At 33.5% G+C, this 19,787-nt stretch overlaps 1 protein-coding gene across 1 annotated transcript in view; it reads left to right on the top strand.

Moving 5' to 3' along the window:
• Megf9 (multiple EGF like domains 9) overlaps positions 1–19,787 on the top strand; it is a 93,907-nt gene that overhangs the window by 35,852 nt on the left and 38,268 nt on the right. The window contains exon 2 of the mRNA XM_040283826.2: positions 13,068–13,269. Within this exon, the coding sequence (XP_040139760.2) occupies positions 13,068–13,269 (202 nt within the window). The remainder of the gene's footprint in view (positions 1–13,067; positions 13,270–19,787) is intronic.

Below are 19,787 nucleotides of genomic sequence, written 5' to 3'. Positions count from 1 at the left end.
ATAGTAAGTAAAGTGTAATAAAGATGTAGATAGAGATAATGGTGATGATTGTTCAACAATGTGAATGTACTTAATGCCACTAAATCCATATATGTAAAATTATTGAAGTGGTAAATTTTATGTTATATATATTTTAGCACAATTGAAGAAAAAAATAGGGCTGTCAACCAAGAGGCAAATAATTGATTAAGAAAAATGTCCGACTATTTTCTCTAATATGCAGAAGCTAATTCACAATAAGGTGGGAGGGGAGGGAGTGGGGGACACTAGGGAAGAATAGCATTACCTTAGATTATGTAGAGGGAAGTGTTGGGAGGGGAGAGGAGAGGATGTGGGGATAGGAAAGATAGAATGAAACAGACATTATTACTGTATGTATATATGTGACTACATGACCAATACGATTATGCAACATGTACACTCAGAAAAATGAGAAAGTATATCCTGTCTATGTATGATATATCAAAGTGCATAAATACAAAAAAAATTTTAAAAAAGAAAAATGTCTATAATATCTAGTAATATTTTCCCCCTTAACATAGTTATCAGGTTTGTGTAAGTGTTTAGCCTTGATTGTTTCCCCAAACAATTCAGATTTCTCTTTGAACTGATCTTAAGTTGTTACTAAGTATTATTACCACCTTGTCTGTGTTTCCTCCGTGTACTGTAATAAAGAGTTGATTTAACAGATCCCAATAAGGTGTCTTTTGAGAAAGCAAATATTAAAAACAAACCAAGAAAGTATAACAAGGAAACATTGACCTTTCTAAGGGAGTCTAACTTGATGAAGATTAACTTGGCTATTATGTAATGGATGGAGTCTAGTTGGGTGTCTACAACCAGGGAAACAAAAAGCATTTGATTCTAATGCTAGGAATCTAATGCAGGGCCTCAAGCATGGTGGGCAAACAGTCAACCACAGACCTCCAGCTCCAGCCCAAGAGATATTCTTTTCCATGAAGTTGGAAATGAACTAATGGTTTGGTCATAGGGTGGAATGGAAGACTAAAAGGGAAGGCACTTTGGAAATAGCCTATTTTGTATTTTTATTTAGAGACAGGGTATCTCACTGAGTTGCTTAGCACCTCACTTTTGTTTAGGCTGGCTTTGAACTCTCAATCCTCCCATCTCAGCCTTCCCAAGCCACTGGGATTACAATGTGCTGCTGTGCCAGCTCCAGCCCAAGATATTGACAGGCTATGATAAAATCATCTGACTCAGGCCCCTGGATATATCAGCTATCTATTGCAGTGTAACAAGTTCACCACAAACCTCAGTGTCTTGAAGCAAAAGCAATGATTTATTTGTGTTTGTGATGGGTAGTTCTTCTGTGATCTCTCCCAGGCCATGTTGCTGCATTAAGTTAGAACTAGAGGATTTAAGATGGCTTCACTCATATGTTTAGGGCTTTGATGGAGATGGCTGGGTAACTATGAAGTTTCTCTCCATGGAGTCTTCTTATCATTCAATGGTTTAGCCCTTGCTTCTCTACATGGCAACTGAATTAATGAAGGCAGAAGATGCAAGGTTCCCTGAGACCTGGGTTCTGGAACTGTCACCTCAATTATGCCTCGTTCATAAGGACATCTCACAGTGGGTTGATGGGAAATTGCAGCAATATCACAATACAAAGGGACGTGGACATACAGAGACAGGATTCAATGGGAACCATTATTACAAGTTTCTCTCTTTGTGGCAGTGGTAGCACAAGGACAAGACTTGACAGATAAATTCTCAGTACTCATGATTGTTTGTCTAATGACAGATACCAAGGGAGGAAAGAGTTTCAGAACGGAAGGGGTGTGAATGGGTATGTGGTTCAGTGGTAGAGCATGTGGTTAGCATGTCTGAGGCCCTGGGTTTAATTCTCAGCAACACTTCACCCCTTAAAAAAGTGGGGGAGAAAGCTAAAGGTTAGGAATAATATGGCCCAATAAGGATATTGTTTTGGGTCACAACTTTTGAGAAAGAATTTTCAGTAGAGTTTGGAAAAGATTGTAGAACATTAAGAAGAGAACATGTGGTGAAGAAAAAGAGGCAGTCTGTATTTTTGGTTTGAGAAATTTTATTTAGAAGATAAATGAAAGTTAAGCAGAGCAGGAGATTAAACAAAGTATGCTTTAGATTATGAAGAACTCAATGCATATTGAAGAAAGATTCTGGGAAAAGTGAAAGTCTAAAAACGCTGAAGGGGGAGGAGGGCTGATTCCTGTAAAGAGCTGGGAGAGGATATGATAAAGAGCACAGTTGGAGAGATCGTTTGATCTTGAAGGAGGTGGATAGCCTGAAACTGGAGGGAAACTTGAGTGAAAGAGAAAGGGAGGAAGAGAGGAAGAGAAAGAAGATTCCTTTCCATGAATTTGGAAATGAACTAATGGTTTGGTTATAGGGTGGAATGGAAGACTAAAAGGGAAGGGCACTTTGGAAACAGCCTATGCAGGCAGTGGGTATAGAAGCTGTAAGAAAAGTCTCAGGATCTTGGAGCAGTTCTAGGGACTTAATGAAGTAAAACCTTTAACAGGTCAGTTCTTCATAGAGTGATTTTTTCTAGGAATACTCTAGGAACATGATTGAGGATAAATAGCAGAAGGCACAAAGAACTTTTAGAGGGAAAAAAGAGATTCAGAATCTAATGAGAGAAGTATTAAAACATTGATTTTTTAGAGTAAATATTTTTCTAGCATAGTCAAATTGCCTTTCTCTTCCAACCTTTTCATGATTTCATGAAACTTGCATAATTCTTCCAATTCTAGGTTAAAAGAAGGTTTCCTCTGCTAGAAAATGAGCAAAAGCTGTAGTTTAACCAGTACTAATTCTTGGTATCCAAACCCACCTCCTGTTTTAGAGTATTTCTTGTCATGTCTCATTTCTGATTCTAATTTCTGGGAATAATTTCCAAAAATTCCAGAAAAATGACACATCTTGGAGATAAAATGGTGAATATCCTATTTAAATAGAAAGTACATCCTTATCCCTCTTCATCATCATAGATAATACCATATTTGTTCCCATTTTACTTTGTATATTTCTAGGCTACAATCTTAGATGCATACAAATTTAGAACTCTATGTCTTTTTAATCAATTATACATTTTATCATTATGTAGTGAGAAGATCTCTTTGCCCCTAATAATGCTTTCCCCCCAAAGTCTATTCTTACCTCATATTGAGAGCTCTACTAATTTTCCTTTTATCTTTATTTACCTACTTCATCTCTTTTATTCAGCTACTTTCAGCCTCTGTGTGTTGTTTTGTTGTCTTTTGTATCCTGTGTTGGATTTTATGGGTTTTAATTCATTGTGAAGAACTTTTTTTAAAAAAAATATATTTTAGTTGTAGATGGGTACAATACCTTTATTTTATTTATTTATTATTATGTGGTGCTGAGGATTGAACCCAGTGCTTCATACATGCCAGGCAAGTGTTCTACCACTAAGCCACAAATCCAGCCCTGACCTTTGGTTTTAAAATTGATCAGCTCTAATCTTATTTCATAAAATAAAATCAGGTTTTGAGTAGATCTCAATAGTTATTTATTTATTTTGGAATACCAAGTATTGAATTCCAGGACACTCAACTACGGAGCCACATCCCCAGCCCTATTTTGTATTTTTTAATTTAGAGACAGGGTCTCAATGAATTGCTTAGGGCTTTGCTTTTGCTGAGATTTGCTTTGAACTCTCTATCCTCTTGCTTCAACCTCCAGAACCGCTGGGATTACAGGCATGTGCCCTCATGCCCGACTCAATAGTTACATATTGATCATTTCTATATTAAGCATTTATGAGAAATTTAGAGAAATGATGAGAAAATTTGCTCTTAATGAGCAATTTCAAACTTATGAATTTTCCCTGAAAACATAGCATATATACATTTAAACTTTCAAAGAAAAGTGTTTTCTGACTTATTAGGATTACTAGATACACTAGTTATTCAATTAAAAATGGGTATTTATAAGCCAAAAGCAGCAAATGTGACAGTACATAATTTTATCTTTTTTATGATAGATGAAAATTATTCACATTTTATAGATTAAGTCACTACAACTCAGAGTAATTAGACTCATTGAAGATCATAGAACTATTTAATTAGTTGCAAAGTCTGATTTAAGGTGTTCATGGTCTGTCTGGTGGGGTTTTTTTTTTTTACTCATTTTCAAAGGTAGAAGCTTCTTATGGTGAAATGAATGTACTTAGGAGTTATTCATTTGGGTTCTTGTCCTTTCTCCAGTCCTGGTTAATTGAATAATTTGTTTCATCTCTCTGAGACTCAGATTCCTATTTAAAACTGCCTATATTGCAAGACTGGCAGAAGGATACCATATATGTGTAGTTTCTAGTGTGATGTCTGATACACAGATAGTACATGCTCAATAAATGGTAATGTTGTCTTCATTTTTAGTAGGAAAAGTTAGCTGTTACATTTTCAGAACTTGTCCTTTTGTCTCAATTATTAGATTAATTATCTTTGAATTTTGGAAAATTGGCAATGAGCCAGGGGCAAGTAGCACTAAACAACAAAAACTGGATTATAGCCCCATTATTTTCATATGTCCACCATAAAGTAGAATAAATGTTTCCTTATATAGTAACTTGTGATTGGAAAATTTAATGGCTACATTTTCATTTGAAGAGGTAAATCTTAAAGCTTTTCTTTGAAGGTGGTGGCTTAAAACTTTCCACATTTCTACAAGGTCTGGCTTAACTCAAGAAACTCAACAGTTTTAATATTAAGTTTCCCAGCTTTTCAAAGATTTGTGACCCTACCTTGGCATAATATACATGTGAAATGTAATGTGATTATCAATATTATGCTAGAGTAACCTTTATAAAAATAAAAACTCTGTTGATAACTTATTTTCCCTAGAATGAGATTCCTTTTCTGAGATTCCTTTTCTCCAAACCTACAAAGATGAAATATGGTCCTAATTAAAAGTGTATTTTGAAATATACCATACACATAGTAAAGATAATATAGTTCATTGGCTTTTAAAGAATTGATACACAGATAGAGGTTTGAATTAAGAATTCTTTGATTTTTGTCAATTATTTTTCCTTTTCTTTTCAATTTGAAAACCATAAGAGATGTTGTTTTTTTCTAGATCCTATCCTGGGCTTATGAAAAAGATGGAAGTTCTAAATTGGATATATTGTGTAGATTCAAAGTTGTTATCTTTATATGCGTTTTCCTGGTCTTTGTTGAAACAGTTTAGAATCAAAGTTTTTTCTAAAGGGGCTGGTGGGGGGTGGGTGGGTACTGGGGATTGAACCCAGAGGCACTGTATCACTGAGCTCCATCCTCAGCCCTTTTACTTTTTATTTTGAGACATGGTCTCACTTTGTTAAGCGCCTCCCTGAATTGCTGAGATTAACTTTGAATTTGTGATCTTTCTGTCTCAGTCTCCTCAGTAGGTGGGATTGCAAGTGTGTGCTATTGTGCCTGATTAGAGGCAAACTTTTAATGATGAATATCTAAAGGAAATAAACAATTGTAAGTGAAAAAAGGAATGGGAATCCTGTACATCTTTTATTGTTCATTTTTTTCTCTCTTCTCCCTCATTTTACACAAGAGCAATTACATCCCCAAATTTAAGTTGGAGCCAAAAGGAAAAGAAGAAATATACCATACACATAGTAATTGCCACTCCTTTTATTTAGACAGCATTTTAAACCCTAGAATGTTATACACCTCCTTATGTAATAATCAGCCGACACATTAATTACCTCCTTCTATCTTAATTGTAACATTTACTTAGTAAAGGATTGAGCCATTGTTGAATCTTCTGGTTGACTTTAAAACCACAGACCAGCTAAAGTAGTTGCTTGTGACACACCAAGGCATCCCTTCAAGAAAGTTTAAAAATCCAATCTAATAAAACCTTATTGCTTTTTTAAAATATAATTTTTGCTTATTTAAAAATTTATATCTAATAAAGTTTGCTCATTGAATATTCAGTTCTATTGATTTTGATAAATGTAATCAAGATACAAAACAGTTTCCTTCCCCACTCAAAATTCCCCTGTGCATCTCCTTCTTAGTCAGGCTTTCCCTCCTATCTGTAACTACTGGCAAAGCCTTAGTCTATTCTCTGCCCCTATAGTTTTGTCTTTTCTAGAATATCAGGTAAATGGAATCATATAATATAGCTTTTTGAGTTTGGCTTTTTTTATTCTGCGTAACATATTTGAGATTTATTCATGCTCTTGCATGCCAGTGGATTATTTTTTTTTTTTTATTACTATTTTGTGGCTGTACCATCGTCTATCCAGTCACAAGTTAAAGTAGATTTGGATGCTTTCCAAGTTGTGGTGATTATGAATATCGATGCTATGAACATTTGTGTTCAAGTTTTTTTGTGAAAATACATTTTCATTTGTCTTGGATAAACATCTAGGAATGGAATTGCTGAGTCATATGGTAAAGGTGTATCATTTAACTTTATAAGAGATGATCAAACTATTTTCAAAAGTTTCTTTATTGTTTTGCACTCACACAAGTGACTTTTTAAAGTTCTAGTTGTTCTGCATCCTTGCCAAGAATTGGTATTGTGAGGTTTTGTTTGCTTTGTTTAGCTATTCTAACAGATGGCTAGTCATTGCCATTTTTTGTTTTTGTTGTTTTGTTTGTTTTTGGTGCTGTGAATTGAGCCCAGGGCCTCCTGCTTACTAAGCACTCACTCTACAACCCAGCTATATCCTGAATACACTCTTTGCATTCTAATGTTTAGTTTGCTCTTTGACTTGCATTCAGTGTATGTTCTTATAATGTTTGTGATGTATATGTAAAGAGTAGAACTACTTTTATCTGCTTTTGCAGCTGAGGCTATGGTTTGAATTCTCTCTTTTGCACTTAAACTTTGAATAGCCATTATTCATTTCTCAGAATCTTAAATATATGTTCAGTAAATGATAATACTCTTCTGATAAAGATAATAAAATCCATATATTAAAAATAATGATGTTTTATTGGGTACCTATTTTATGTTAGTACTCTTTGCCTCATTTTATTTTCAAACATTGGGCCACAATTAATAGGGGGAAAAGGAGGGGTGAGAAAAAGCAGAGGCATAGGAGGTTATTCTCTGAGAAGATGCAAGCATGATTGATTCTTTGATATTAAGATATAATAATTCTTCCAGCATGACAAGTGACCATGTTATCTGACTTTTGTTCTTAAACTCCCATATGTTTCATATCCTGGAATCAACTTGTTTCATGTAACAGTAAACTCAGTATGGTCAATTTCTTCATAACTATAGATGACCTCTAGCTATTGACTTATAAAGTTTTCTGAGTGATGATACTAAAGTATCAAGTATGCAGGTCCAAATAGAGAAATGAAATCTAGATATATTGAAGACTTGGAGGAACATCCTTCCCCTCTTTTAAGGAATATTTGGAAAAAATAAAATCTGGTGGTACATTTAAAAACCACCTTTTATAATTTTTTTTCTTTTTCTATTTTCTGTGGTGCTGACAATTGAACCCTGGGCCTTGTGTATGCTAGACAAATAGTATCACTGAGCTATGCTCCAGTCCTTATTATTATTTTAATTATAAAAGTGTATTTTAGAATACTTTGCTTGTAGTTCATAAAAGTAATGTTTTAGAAATATTTTTCAAATAAGTTTAAATTTATTAATTGAATTTTTAAATGTTTTAAATTTTTAGTTACAAGGGAAGTACTGAATCTTAATGCATTTTGAATATATTTGTTCTAGTTTTTGCTTATTTGATATTGAATAAAAGATTATATCAATACAGTATATTTTATATGTCTTCTGAATAAAGGAAGAGTGAAAAGTTTAGGAGAAGCCTAGAACAGTTTTTTTTTTTGGCATTCTTTTTTTCTTTTTAAAATTTTTTTTAGTTGTAGTTGGACACAATACCTTTATTTTATTTATTTATTTTTATGTGGTGCTGAGGATTGAACCCAGTATCTCGCACATGCTAGGCAAGCACTGTACCACTCAGCCACAACCCCAGCCCCTGGTATTCTTCATATATAATAGTATTTGAAATATTGAAAAGTATGAGTAAAATTATTATTAAATGAATATGGGATTGTAAATTGTGTTTTGCAAGGGTATTTACTCAACTTTTTATAGTAGAATTTCAGGATGTACTCATGAACTAGATTCCTCTATTAGTTAAAGTTCAATTATTTATCCAATATCTGTTTAAATGCAATACTTGTTTATAATCACTTTTAGCTTAGCAATATACTGTTATCAATTTAACATTTCTTTGTTTTAAGAGGTTTGCATCATGAATTGACTGAAGAAACAAGTTTTTCATACATCTTCAAATTTTTCATTTATTGCTTTTATAGTTTCTTTGGGGGGGGCGCTACTAAGGATTGAACCCAGAAGAGCTTTACCACTGATCTACATCCTCAGCTCTTTTTATTTTTTTATTTTAAGACAGGGTCTCCCTAAGTTGCTTAGGTAGGGCCTTGCTAAGTTGCTGAAGCTGGACTCAAACTTGTGATCCTCCTGCCTCAGCCTCCTGAGCCACTGGAATTAGAGGAACATGTCACTGTCACTGGCTATAGTTCTTTTTTAACCTATAAAGAGCTAGCTATCACACTATTGTATTAAATTGCTTGTGCCTCCAGACATCATAGTTAATTACAACAGAAGCACAGAGAGTAGGGACATATTCACTAGGACATGCTATCACAACTAATATATTTTTTTAAGGAGAGAGAGAGAATATTTTTTAATATTTTTATTTTTTAGTTTTCGGCGGACATAACATCTTTGTTTGTATGTGGTGCTGAGGATCGAACCCAGGCCACACGCATGCCAGGCGAGCTGGCTACCGCTTGAGCCACATCCCCAGCCCAACTAATATTTTTTAAAAAACTCCCAGCATTAGTGCGAAATAGCTGCAGATAACAGATTTGCTTATCAAGACAGGTGTTTGTGTACAAAGGTTCTTGTGGTTCTTACAAGCAAAATTATTCTCTTGGTTGGTCCTTACTAAGGAGTGTTTGAAAAAGTGCACCATTTGATTTGTATGCAGTGATTTCTTTGGATATTTTACATCAAAATTATTTCACAAGTTGAAGTTCTCTGGGGAACTATTCTTTCTCTGGGCCTTTATATATATTTTCTTCTTTCTTCTTTCTTCCTCCTCCCCGTCCTCCTCCTCCTCCTCCTCCTCCTCCTCCTCCCCCTCCTCCCCCTCCTCCTCCCCTTCCTCCCCCTCCCCCTTCCCCTTCCTCTCTCTCTCTCTCTCTCTCTCTCTCTCTCTCTCTGTCTCTCTCTCTCTCTTCCTCCTGCTCTCTTTTATTTCCAGTTCTGGGGATCAGACCCAGGGCCTGGCACATACTAGGTAAACACTCTACCACTGAACCACACCCCTAGCCCCTGGACCTTTGAATTACTCTTTTCAAATGCTTAAAGCAGCTTGGCACCAGATTTTATTCTCTTATTCTTCTTCAGGGTTCAAATCACTATGTTTCATTGTTCTCCAGAAACTGCAAATACAAAAAGAAAAAAAATTGCCAAAGATTATATTCTCTCTGTGAACATTTATATTGCTTTAATTATTTTTGAATAATTATTTCTGAATATACTTTTCCCAAGAAGTATAGGGCATTGGAAGGTAACCTGCTACTTGGCAAATTTTTATTCCATATTTTTACTTAGGCAACTGAATGAACTTTTTGGCATTTCATTGATACTATTTGTGTTTATCTTTTGGTGTCCTCTTCATATTGTTTCATTCTCATTAACATTCACACTAATGACCTACCATTAATCATGTCAGAGACTCCTTTGAGTTCTGGTGTCTGAGATTCCTCTTCATTAAAAGTCGGCATTTCCTGTTGTCTTTGCTATAGGTCCTTCCCATTGATTCTACCATTGAAATTTCCTTTTCTCTTTTTCATATTGCTGGCATTCTACTAAGGGATTGAATTATTTCTGCATTATCTCCTATCTGGTTCCTCACAAATGTCCAGAACCATGAAGGATCTGAAATTTTAGTTTTCATTTCACTTAGGTCATTTCATTTGAGGTTAATGAAGGAACTTCAGATTCTGAGCTATAAATGAAAAGATGTACACGCTCTCTGACACTTGGTGTGCTTTGTTCTTGTTTCCTTTTCTTTGCTTATTTTGGAGAAAAGTATTAACACGATAGCACATCTTTGTCTTGATGTCAGCCTCCTTCTCACAACTAGAGTGGTCTCTCTTGCTAAAATATTTGCCATTCACCTTACTATGGGTAGGATGATTAGTACCATGGCATATAATTAATGAATATTTGTTTTTCATCCTCTCTGAAACCACATCCTAAATTCTTCTGTTTTATCACTGTGTTTGTAGGCACACATATTAGTGATGCATGGAACCTAGTATTACAGGCTATCCTTTTATTTTTTACCTGGATGGCTCACAACTTGGATTTCTGTATAACAAGGCACTAATTCCATTTTCTAGACATTGTCCAAAGATGCCATGGTAATAAATCCATTCCTAGGCTCTCAGATCTTGTCTATGGGGTGTAACAAAGCTGTGGCCAATGAATCTAACAAATTAATTACATTTATGTTATTTTTTCTAGTATCACATCCCACTTTTCCCCAGCTGTTATGTTAATTATTTGCAGTACTTCCAAAACCCACTTTTGGGGATGAGTGTTATAGATAGTATTATTAGGCCCTGTTTGTTGATAAGAAAATGAAAGCATACAGAGGTTAACTAATTGGCCTAAGGTTATAAATTTAGTGAGAGAGTATCATGGTAAATCTTAGCTGTCTGCCTCTGTGGTCTGCATACAGAACTGTTTTGCTTTATTGTCTCTTCACATTCTCAGGAGAGTTCCAGGTAGTAGGTGTTAGGAGGGACAATAGAGTTGGAAGTTATGGTGGACTAAGTTTCAGCTTCTTGAAATAGGAGGAAGGTTTGAATATGTGAAGAACAGAAAACATTTAAAGTGCACAGAATGAGGAAAAGTTAAGAGACGGGACTAACAAGAGTATGTTCAGGAGGTAATGAAGAAATTGAATTTACTCAGTAGAAAAAATAGCCAATGAACTTGGTTAGTACTGAAGGTTTATCCATTAAATCTTTACTGAAAAAAATACTGTGTTTTAAATCTCTGAGTTCTTAGATTAATTGCATTCTTTAAAAAATACTGCTAATTATATCTGATTCATTGAGAATACTGATTGAGTATTCAGATGGAAATACCTTTAATATTAAAAGTAGAATAAATTTACTGTCTTTGTTATGAAACTTCTTTTTATTTTTCTTTAGCTAGTTCTTTCTGTACCAGCATAATTTGGTTAGTTTAACCTGTGATGAAATTTGTCCAGCAGGAAGAGTTGGATATATGTTGAATTTCTGCCAAATTCCAGAAGAAAAATGTTATTTTAAGCATTCTGTCTATTTTTGGTGAAGCAAAGGTCTTACCATGAAGTTGTTGTTGGCAGCTTTAAAAGCTACTGAACATGCCTTTCTTATATACAAAACCCACCACACACACATGCCTGGAAAGTAAATATAAAGTAAAAGTATGTAACTCTTTCAAAGAAATACCATGCTTATGTAGCTTAGTTAAAATAAGATTTTTTTTCCTCTTTAGTGCTAGGGTTTGAAACCATGGCCTAGCACATGTGAGACAAGTGCTCTACCACTGAACCACATCACCAGTCCCAAAACAAAGAACATTGATTGTGGTGGCAAGCCGATTCCTTTCCTATACTTGGGGCTAAAGAAATCTGAACTTTCCTTTGGAATTTTTAATCCACTATCCATGCTTGGAATATGCATAAAATAAACAAATCACCCACTATGTGTATAAATTAAAAGAAGTGTGAAGAGCCTGTTTATTAACTGACACCAACGGTTAGGAACTGAAGATGCATAGGAGGTACAGAGTTGGCCAAGTGGGAATTTCTTCATGGAATTCTTTGTTTTGTCTTGCATGGATATGATATGTGTGATCACACAAAGAATTTTGAAGTTTAATTTCTTTTTTTTTAAGATAAAAAGGAACATCCCTTTTTAACTTTTCTCAAGTCGCTGCATTTGTAGTTATTCAGAAACTTTTAGAAAAACAATAAAAAATAGCATGTAAGGGTTGTATTTCTGAAGTAAACTTTTATCAGTATGTTACCAGTTTATATACTGTCTTACCTATTCATGAGTATAATTTGTACCATAGATTTCTCTGACTTCTTTTAGTCTAAGTTCATCTCTGTTTTGAACTGAAGCTTTGAAACTTATACCTAGAATATATTCTAAGTTTTATTTTCTCTACTACATCTTTTTGGAGGTGCTTACAAAATACTGTGTTTATTATATGTCAAACTATGTTAAAAATAATTTCCTTTTAATAAAATGAGTAGATGTAGTAGAAAAAAAAATCCTAACCTTCAAATAATTCTTTTATTAGAAGGATAAAACCAAGGGCTTCTAATTATTTTCATCCAAAGAGCTGCTTGAAATATATCTAAAGAAAATATTTGTTTTCTAAATCTTTCAATTTGGGAAAGACACATTATGGTTGGTTTTTACTACTGCAGTCTTTTTATTCTGGACTCATTGTTCATCATTTCCTTACCTTAAATCTTCAATTCTCTATTAGTTTCTTCCTAGGTGGAACATATTAGCTCATGATTACGGCTGTGACACAATCTTATATGACCTTGTATATGTTATTGGATTCAATCATCAGTATTTTAGGTCTTTGCTGTTATGCAGTGGGATTATTTATTATTTCACATTTCATTTCTAGCATGTGCTCTCAGTGCCACGTAGATAAGCCTGCTTTTAGAGGCTTCCAATTCATAAAAGCTAATAACATAAAGAGTACTGGAAGGGAAATTGAGAATGTTAGCTTTATAATTATGAACCATACATAATTTTATGTTCCCTGTTTACATTTTCCTAATGTAAATTAACAGTATAGATAGTAAATTAGTACTAGATAAAAATAATTTATCAAGCCTTACAAATTTGTCACAAACATTTATTATGAGAAATAAAATAGAGCTCATTTTATTAAAAGGGTATTGAACTTTGTTTGATATGTCTCTTTCCTTTCCTTTTCAGAGTATGTATGTAACTGCTCTAGGGTTGGAAGCCTGGATGTGACTTACTGCAACCTGACAACAGGGCAGTGTGAATGTCAGAAAGGTTATCAGGGACTTCACTGTGAAGCCTGCAAGGAGGGCTTTTACCTGAATCACACTTCTGGGCTCTGTCTGCCATGTCACTGTAGTCTACATGGGGCCCTCAGCGTCCTCTGCAACAGGTAAGCATAGAGGATGGAGGTAAAGTTCATTTTATTTTAGCAAGGGGATAAAAGGGTGGATTAATAAAGATTCTTTTAAATAAAGGGAAAGAATGATCATAAATTTATGAAATATTTTATATATTTTTATTCCCTCACTTTGTATGTTACATGTAATATCATAACCCAAAAGCTTCTAATTTACTGATTTAGTTCTTCAAAAACATTGGGGACACCAATTTTATTTTGTGATAGTTTCTCTAAATTTCATGTAAAAAAATTAAGGAAGGAATCTGATTTTTGGAAGGGCTAACTTTTAGATATCTCCAATGAAAATATTTTGTTTTACTTATTAATGTATGATCGGAGTTTAAGGAAACTTGTTCTTTGGTTTTTTTCTCCTATCAAAATTCTAGGGTTGAACATCTAAGGTTTCACTTGATTATATCCATTTTTTTAAAAAGTTAGTGGTAAATGGACTGGTTTCATCCTATTTACAATTACATTTTTGAGGCCAAAACCAGATTAAATAGCCCTGAAAAAGTTTGTGATTTGGAGAGATGTAATCTGGTGAAACCATGCCTTGTTATGTAAAATTTACCTACTACTACACCAAAATTAATTATTCTTTGGCCTTATATAAGGCACTTAGCTTTATGTGGATCCCAAGTCAAAAAGATGAAAAGAATATTATGTAATAAAAAGAATATAGCTTTAGAATCAGTGTAACCAGGGTATAAATCCAAGACATTGTGTGCTGTGGGCAAGTCATTTCATTTTATTGGATTAGTTTCATCTCAAGATTGTTGTAAAGGTTAAATGGGTTGATATATTATAAAATATTCAGCACACATCATGTAATAAATCCTGGTTTGTTTTAATTTCAAAGAATATTTCTGGTGTATACAAGGGAATGTTTTTAAAGAACTTTCATCTTCTTGGCAAAAAAAAAAAGTGCTTTTGTACTTTATCCTTAGCAATAGATATTTTGGATGCTTTACAAATCATGTTATTGCACTGTATTGTATCATGTTGTACTTTTATTCACATATAGAAATGTCCTTGATTAGGAAGTTTATAACTTCAAATGCAACAATAATCAATGTTTATGATGCTTGGTATTATAACATGGTTATTTGTCTTAGTCTTCACAGCAATTCCTTATATGTAGGTTACTAGGTCACAAAGATAGTAATTGGAAAAAAAAAAACAATTCTAAATTAGGTCTTCCATTTCCAAGTCTGGTGTCTTTACTACCACACTGTGTAACATCTTTTTTTTTAATATTTTAAAGTTGTTGATGGACCTTTATTTTATTTATTTGTATGTGGTACTGAGAATCGAACCCAGTGCCTTATGCATGCTAGGCAAGCGCGCTACCACTGAGCCACAACTCCAGTCCCCTGTGTAACATCTTTAATGAGAAAACTGATAATAACTCTGTTCTTTGAAATTGAGAATATAGTAACTGCTTGCTGTTGTTCCCTCTACTTCACCCTCTCCCTTCCCTCCCAAAACCCATGTCCATATAAGTTATATTACAAAGTTTCACATTTCTACTATTTTAAGACAAGACATTGATAAGTGTGTTTATTTTAATATCTCATCAAATGTCCACCATATCTTTTAAGATAAGATTCTGCAAACATATTTGCCTCTAATTTTTAGGAAAATAGAAAAGTATTTACTTTAAAGCCAACTGCCTTATTAAAGGAGAAAGAAATAAGGAAAGAGACAAAAGAGAGTTTTAAAAGCTGGAGAAGAGGAAAAAACAGTTGCAATAATATCTATGTAGTGTATATTACTGTCTTCAAGTTATTTCACAAATTATTTCTGATTTATATTGTCCCTGATGGTTAATGATATTAGAAGTTTAATGATAAATCATGATCCTGAAAATAGGTAGTGACCATAAAGTATTATAAAAATACATAGGACTGCTAACCTAAAAGTCTTGGGCAGGGATCAACAAACCATAGTCCCTGAACCAAATCTAGCACACAACCTGTTTTCATAAATAAAGCTTTGTTGCAATATAGCCCCACCCATTTGTTTAGCATTGTTTATGGCTCCTTTTGTGCTACGGTGGCAAAGTTTAATAGTTGCAACAGAGACCATATGGCCTGCAAGTCATATGGTCTTTTAAGAAAAAGTTTGGCAACTGTTGGTTTATAGGTGGCTTATCTCCAGTCATGGTGGGTATTGTTAAATGACCAAGTAACTTTAGGCACTTATTTTAAGCATTTATCATTTTACTTTTGAGGTGGAAATCCATGTCCTTTCTCTTGCATACAGTTGTTATGTCTTAAGGATCAAAGAATATTCTGTATGTATAAATATTTATAAGCTACAATTGCTAGACAGATAATAAAAATAATAGGAATAGATAAATAACTAATAATTATTGAGCATGTACTATGTACTAGGGCACTATGCTAATTTATTAATTTAATCTTCACAGAAACTCTCTTGAGGAGATCGCTACTATTTTCTTACTTGAAATATGAAAATTCTGATGTTTGGTAGGGATTGTTAATTTGCCCTATTTTTACATTAATATAGCCATTCAGTCTAATTGAACAAATGTAATATGAAGACTCCATAGAATGACTTCATAGTTAATTTTTTTCCTATTAGAAAGTCTCTTAGTATTTGACTCCCAAATGTCCCAAAATTACTTAATGTTAAATGTGTTTGGCTGATGTTTAGAGAAGAAAAATTTGTATTTCTGTCTAAAAGTGAATAAGCCATATACTACATCTTTAACAAAATAATGTGTGGGAGTCTGTATTAAATTCTAGTTAGAATCAGAATCACATTTATATGATTTAAAAGGTTTACCAGATATCAACAAAGATGATTTAATGCTGTTGATAACCTTAGAAATGTGTTTTGATCCAGAAGTGATGTTTTCAACATTTTGCATCCTAACCTGGAAGTTTGTTACCTTTTTGGGGTGCTTAACTATATTTTAGTACACTTTTTTTTTGTTGTTTGTTTGTTTGTTGGTTTGGTACTAAGTTTTGAACCCCAGGGTCTTGCATGTGCTAAGCATGTGCTTTACCACTGAGCTATAACTCTGGCTTTGGTCATTTTGAATTGTATTTTTTTTTCATTCAAAATATTGAGAGATAGGTTTTTTGTTAGTATTTCATATAGAATATCTGATTTTCAGTAATGAATGACTAAAGTTAAGAAGGAGGTAGAAAATACCTGTTTTATTACTTACTCTGCATGGGCTATTTTCTATGTGTAACTTCTAGGTTTTGTTATCCTGTAGGTTTCTTTTGACAATGAAGTAACATATGAATTTATATTATCTGCATATGTTGATTTATCAAACCATTTACAGCTTCTTCTAAGTGAAATCTGGAGAGACCTTGCTTCTCCTGCAGTTATTTTCTCTGTTACTACTTACTTCCCGGCCTGGAGTTGAAATAGATATCTTCCTCATACCTCTTGAGTGCTCTCCCTTTCTCCTCCTAGGAAAAAAATAAACAAACAAACCTGTGAAGCTCATGGCAACAGACTATGCTGTTCCAACCAAATCCTTGTTGCTCTCCAGCATCACCCCTTATTTTATACACATGGCTTACTGTTGTCTCTTTGACAATGTTCCTGTCAGAGTTCTAGATGATTGCCTTATCTTTAGATAATCCTCACAATACTTTGGCCTCTTTCTTCACTTCTCTTCCAGTCACTTTTCCTCTTTCCAATCTTTAATTCTTTTACTTTCCCTATTTCCTATTTGTCTTTGGCTACAAGGATAGGTATGTACATTTTAGAGAAAAAATAACATTTTTCTATGGTTTAATGCAGAATAATATTTATTTTTTGGGGGGGGGGAACAGTCCAGATCTAAACCAAAACAGAAAATAGTGAGGAATTGAATCAGTATCTTAAAAGAGCAGGACTAGATCAACCAGACTTGAGTATAAGAAAGAATTGAGGTATTTGTTTTTTATTAATAGGCTAAAAAAGAAACTATTCATTATAAAGGAAAGATTTTTCACTTGTTTGCTTCCATTTTCATAAAACCCTATTATACCATTTAAAATTGAATATTCTATATTTTAGAATAATAATAGCTGAAATTAATTAAATACATATTAGGCAATATTTTAAGCCCTTTTCAGTGATTTACTCATCTAATCTTCATGGCAACAATATAAGATAGACACTGTTATTGCTGTTCTCATTTGCACAGGAAAACAACTGGAAGTTAGGTAATTTGCCTAATTTACCAGGAGATAACCAGTAAACAAAAGAGGTAACATTGAAACATTTGCAGTATAGATCTAGAATATGTTTTCCTAGCCACTGTGTGGATATAACCTTTCTCAAAATCTCAGGTATTGGGTCAAGAGATTGATTATTGTAAGAAACTCTGATGCTATGACTTAGACTACTTGTTATTTTCTAGGAATAGCTTCTAATTGACCTTGGTAATTAGACCTTAACCCTCATGTGATGTAACTCATGCTATGTAAATAGCTCTGCTTGATAAGGGCTAATCCCAGTTTTGGATTAATAGAAATTTGGAACATGAGAGGATCATCCCTTTGATGAACAAATGTCATTTGCAATATGTATTATATTGCTTTCTCTTTGTATTAGGCAATATTTTAGAAAAAAAACAATATTATAATTGCCTTTGTCAAGAAACTTATAATCTTTGCAAGACTAAAGGACACAAACAACTAGAATACAATATAAAATAGTTGATAAATATATGCTTAATTTGTAAGTAGAGTTGTTTAGAGTAGGAAAAGAAAAGGGGTAATTTGAAATTATAAGGAAAAGATTTCTAGAGGAGCACAAAACTGAGGTCTGCCTTATAAGTTATAAATTAGAAAGAAAGAGAGATTAGAAGAATTTATCACATGGAGTAAAACATAAGAATTCAATTGAGGGCTGAGGTTGTAGCTCATTGGTAGAGGGCTTGCCTTGCATGTATGAGGCATTCAGCACCACATAAAAATAAATAAAGGTATTATATCCATCAGAGAGAGAGAGAGAGGGAGGGAGGGAGGGAGGGGGGAGAGAGAGAGAAAGAGAGAGAGAGAGAGAGAGAGAGAGAGAGAGAGAGAGAGAGAGAGATAGTTCAGTTGAATTTCCCAAGATTATACAATGAGATGAGAAATCTTATCTAACACCTACTCAAATTCTCTTCTGTTTTGACTCCCTGTTCTCATTCCAAAAATAAATAAAAGTAAAAAAGCAGACTCAATTCTGTCCTGGTTCTCTCACACATTGAAAAACTATGGAACAAACAACTGACTTTTAAAAAATTAATTTCCCTGTCCTTTATGCCATTATATTTCAGCAGGAGTTGCCTTAGTGAGGGTAGATTTTGGCTGCAGGAGCCAGATGTGGGTTGAGCAATGCCTTTGTATGCAGACACAAAGTCCTTTATGTACTGACAGATGGCCACCCCCTCATGTCACCATTGGTGTTCCAACCTGTTTAATTGGAAAGAGTTGGTCTATAATATATGAACTTTTCATTTTTCCTTTGGGAACACATTTCTAATGTTTTCCTGTTTTACATTTTGATATAGATTTAATAAATGAATGGATAGTATTTGATGTCAAAACACAGTATTACTAGTCAAACCTTAAATCTCTTCATGTAGCTCTTAAAAATACTGCCAGGTCTGACTTTATATGTAGACTATTATATACTCATGAGAGAATTTTTTTAGTATCTCCAATAGGTTAGTAGACAAGATATATTATTTTAGATTGTGTTAGTAAGATAATAAAGAAGTTTTAAAATGACCTAATATCCTTTCCATAAAATCTATGGTTGCTGCTATACAATATATTTTGAATTATTTACTACTTTGCATTTTTGCTGATGAGAATATGCTACAGGATATAAGGCAAATTTTACTTATGAAGTAAACTAATACCAAAATAAATTTCAAATAAATGCCCAAACACCTCCAAGATACACATTCATTTAGGGCTCTAAAAATCATCTCTTGTGTAATACATGGGAGTAAACCGCTGTTTATGCAAACTCTTATTTAGTACTTTGTAATTCTGGAAGAGTAAGGAAAAAATTTGATCGCTAGAAACAAATTCAAAAAAATCTTATAAGCTAGTATATTCTTATGTTATTTTATAGAAAAATAGAAGACATAGCTCTTGTTTTAAAATAACATTTTTCTGCACACCAATTGTTACTCCTGTAATTATACCAGTATCAGATTTTTTTTTTGTATACTTCAATATTTTTTACCTGAAAATGGAATTTTTTAAAGGTATCCATCTTGGTCAAAAGTACCTCAACTTATCCTTTATCTTGTTATTATGGTTCATTGTTTCCATAAATAAACAAGTGCTTTATATCTTAGAAGGTATATTAAGTATATCACACCAAGGTTCATGTTAAGGTCATGGAAAAACAAATTCTAAAAGTTAAACATTAATAAATGGTCAGAAAGTGGTTTTTCAGAAAAAGGTACTGAGTATGTTGAGATTTTTAAGTGTAAATGATGTATAACTAGTTCAGTCTGGAAAGCTCCAAGTTTT

Source organism: Ictidomys tridecemlineatus, chromosome 4 (assembly GCF_052094955.1).
Source record: "Ictidomys tridecemlineatus isolate mIctTri1 chromosome 4, mIctTri1.hap1, whole genome shotgun sequence".
NCBI lineage: Eukaryota > Metazoa > Chordata > Mammalia > Rodentia > Sciuridae > Ictidomys > Ictidomys tridecemlineatus.
Note: the sequence above shows the minus strand (reverse complement) of the source record. Positions and strands in the feature narration are given on the sequence as shown.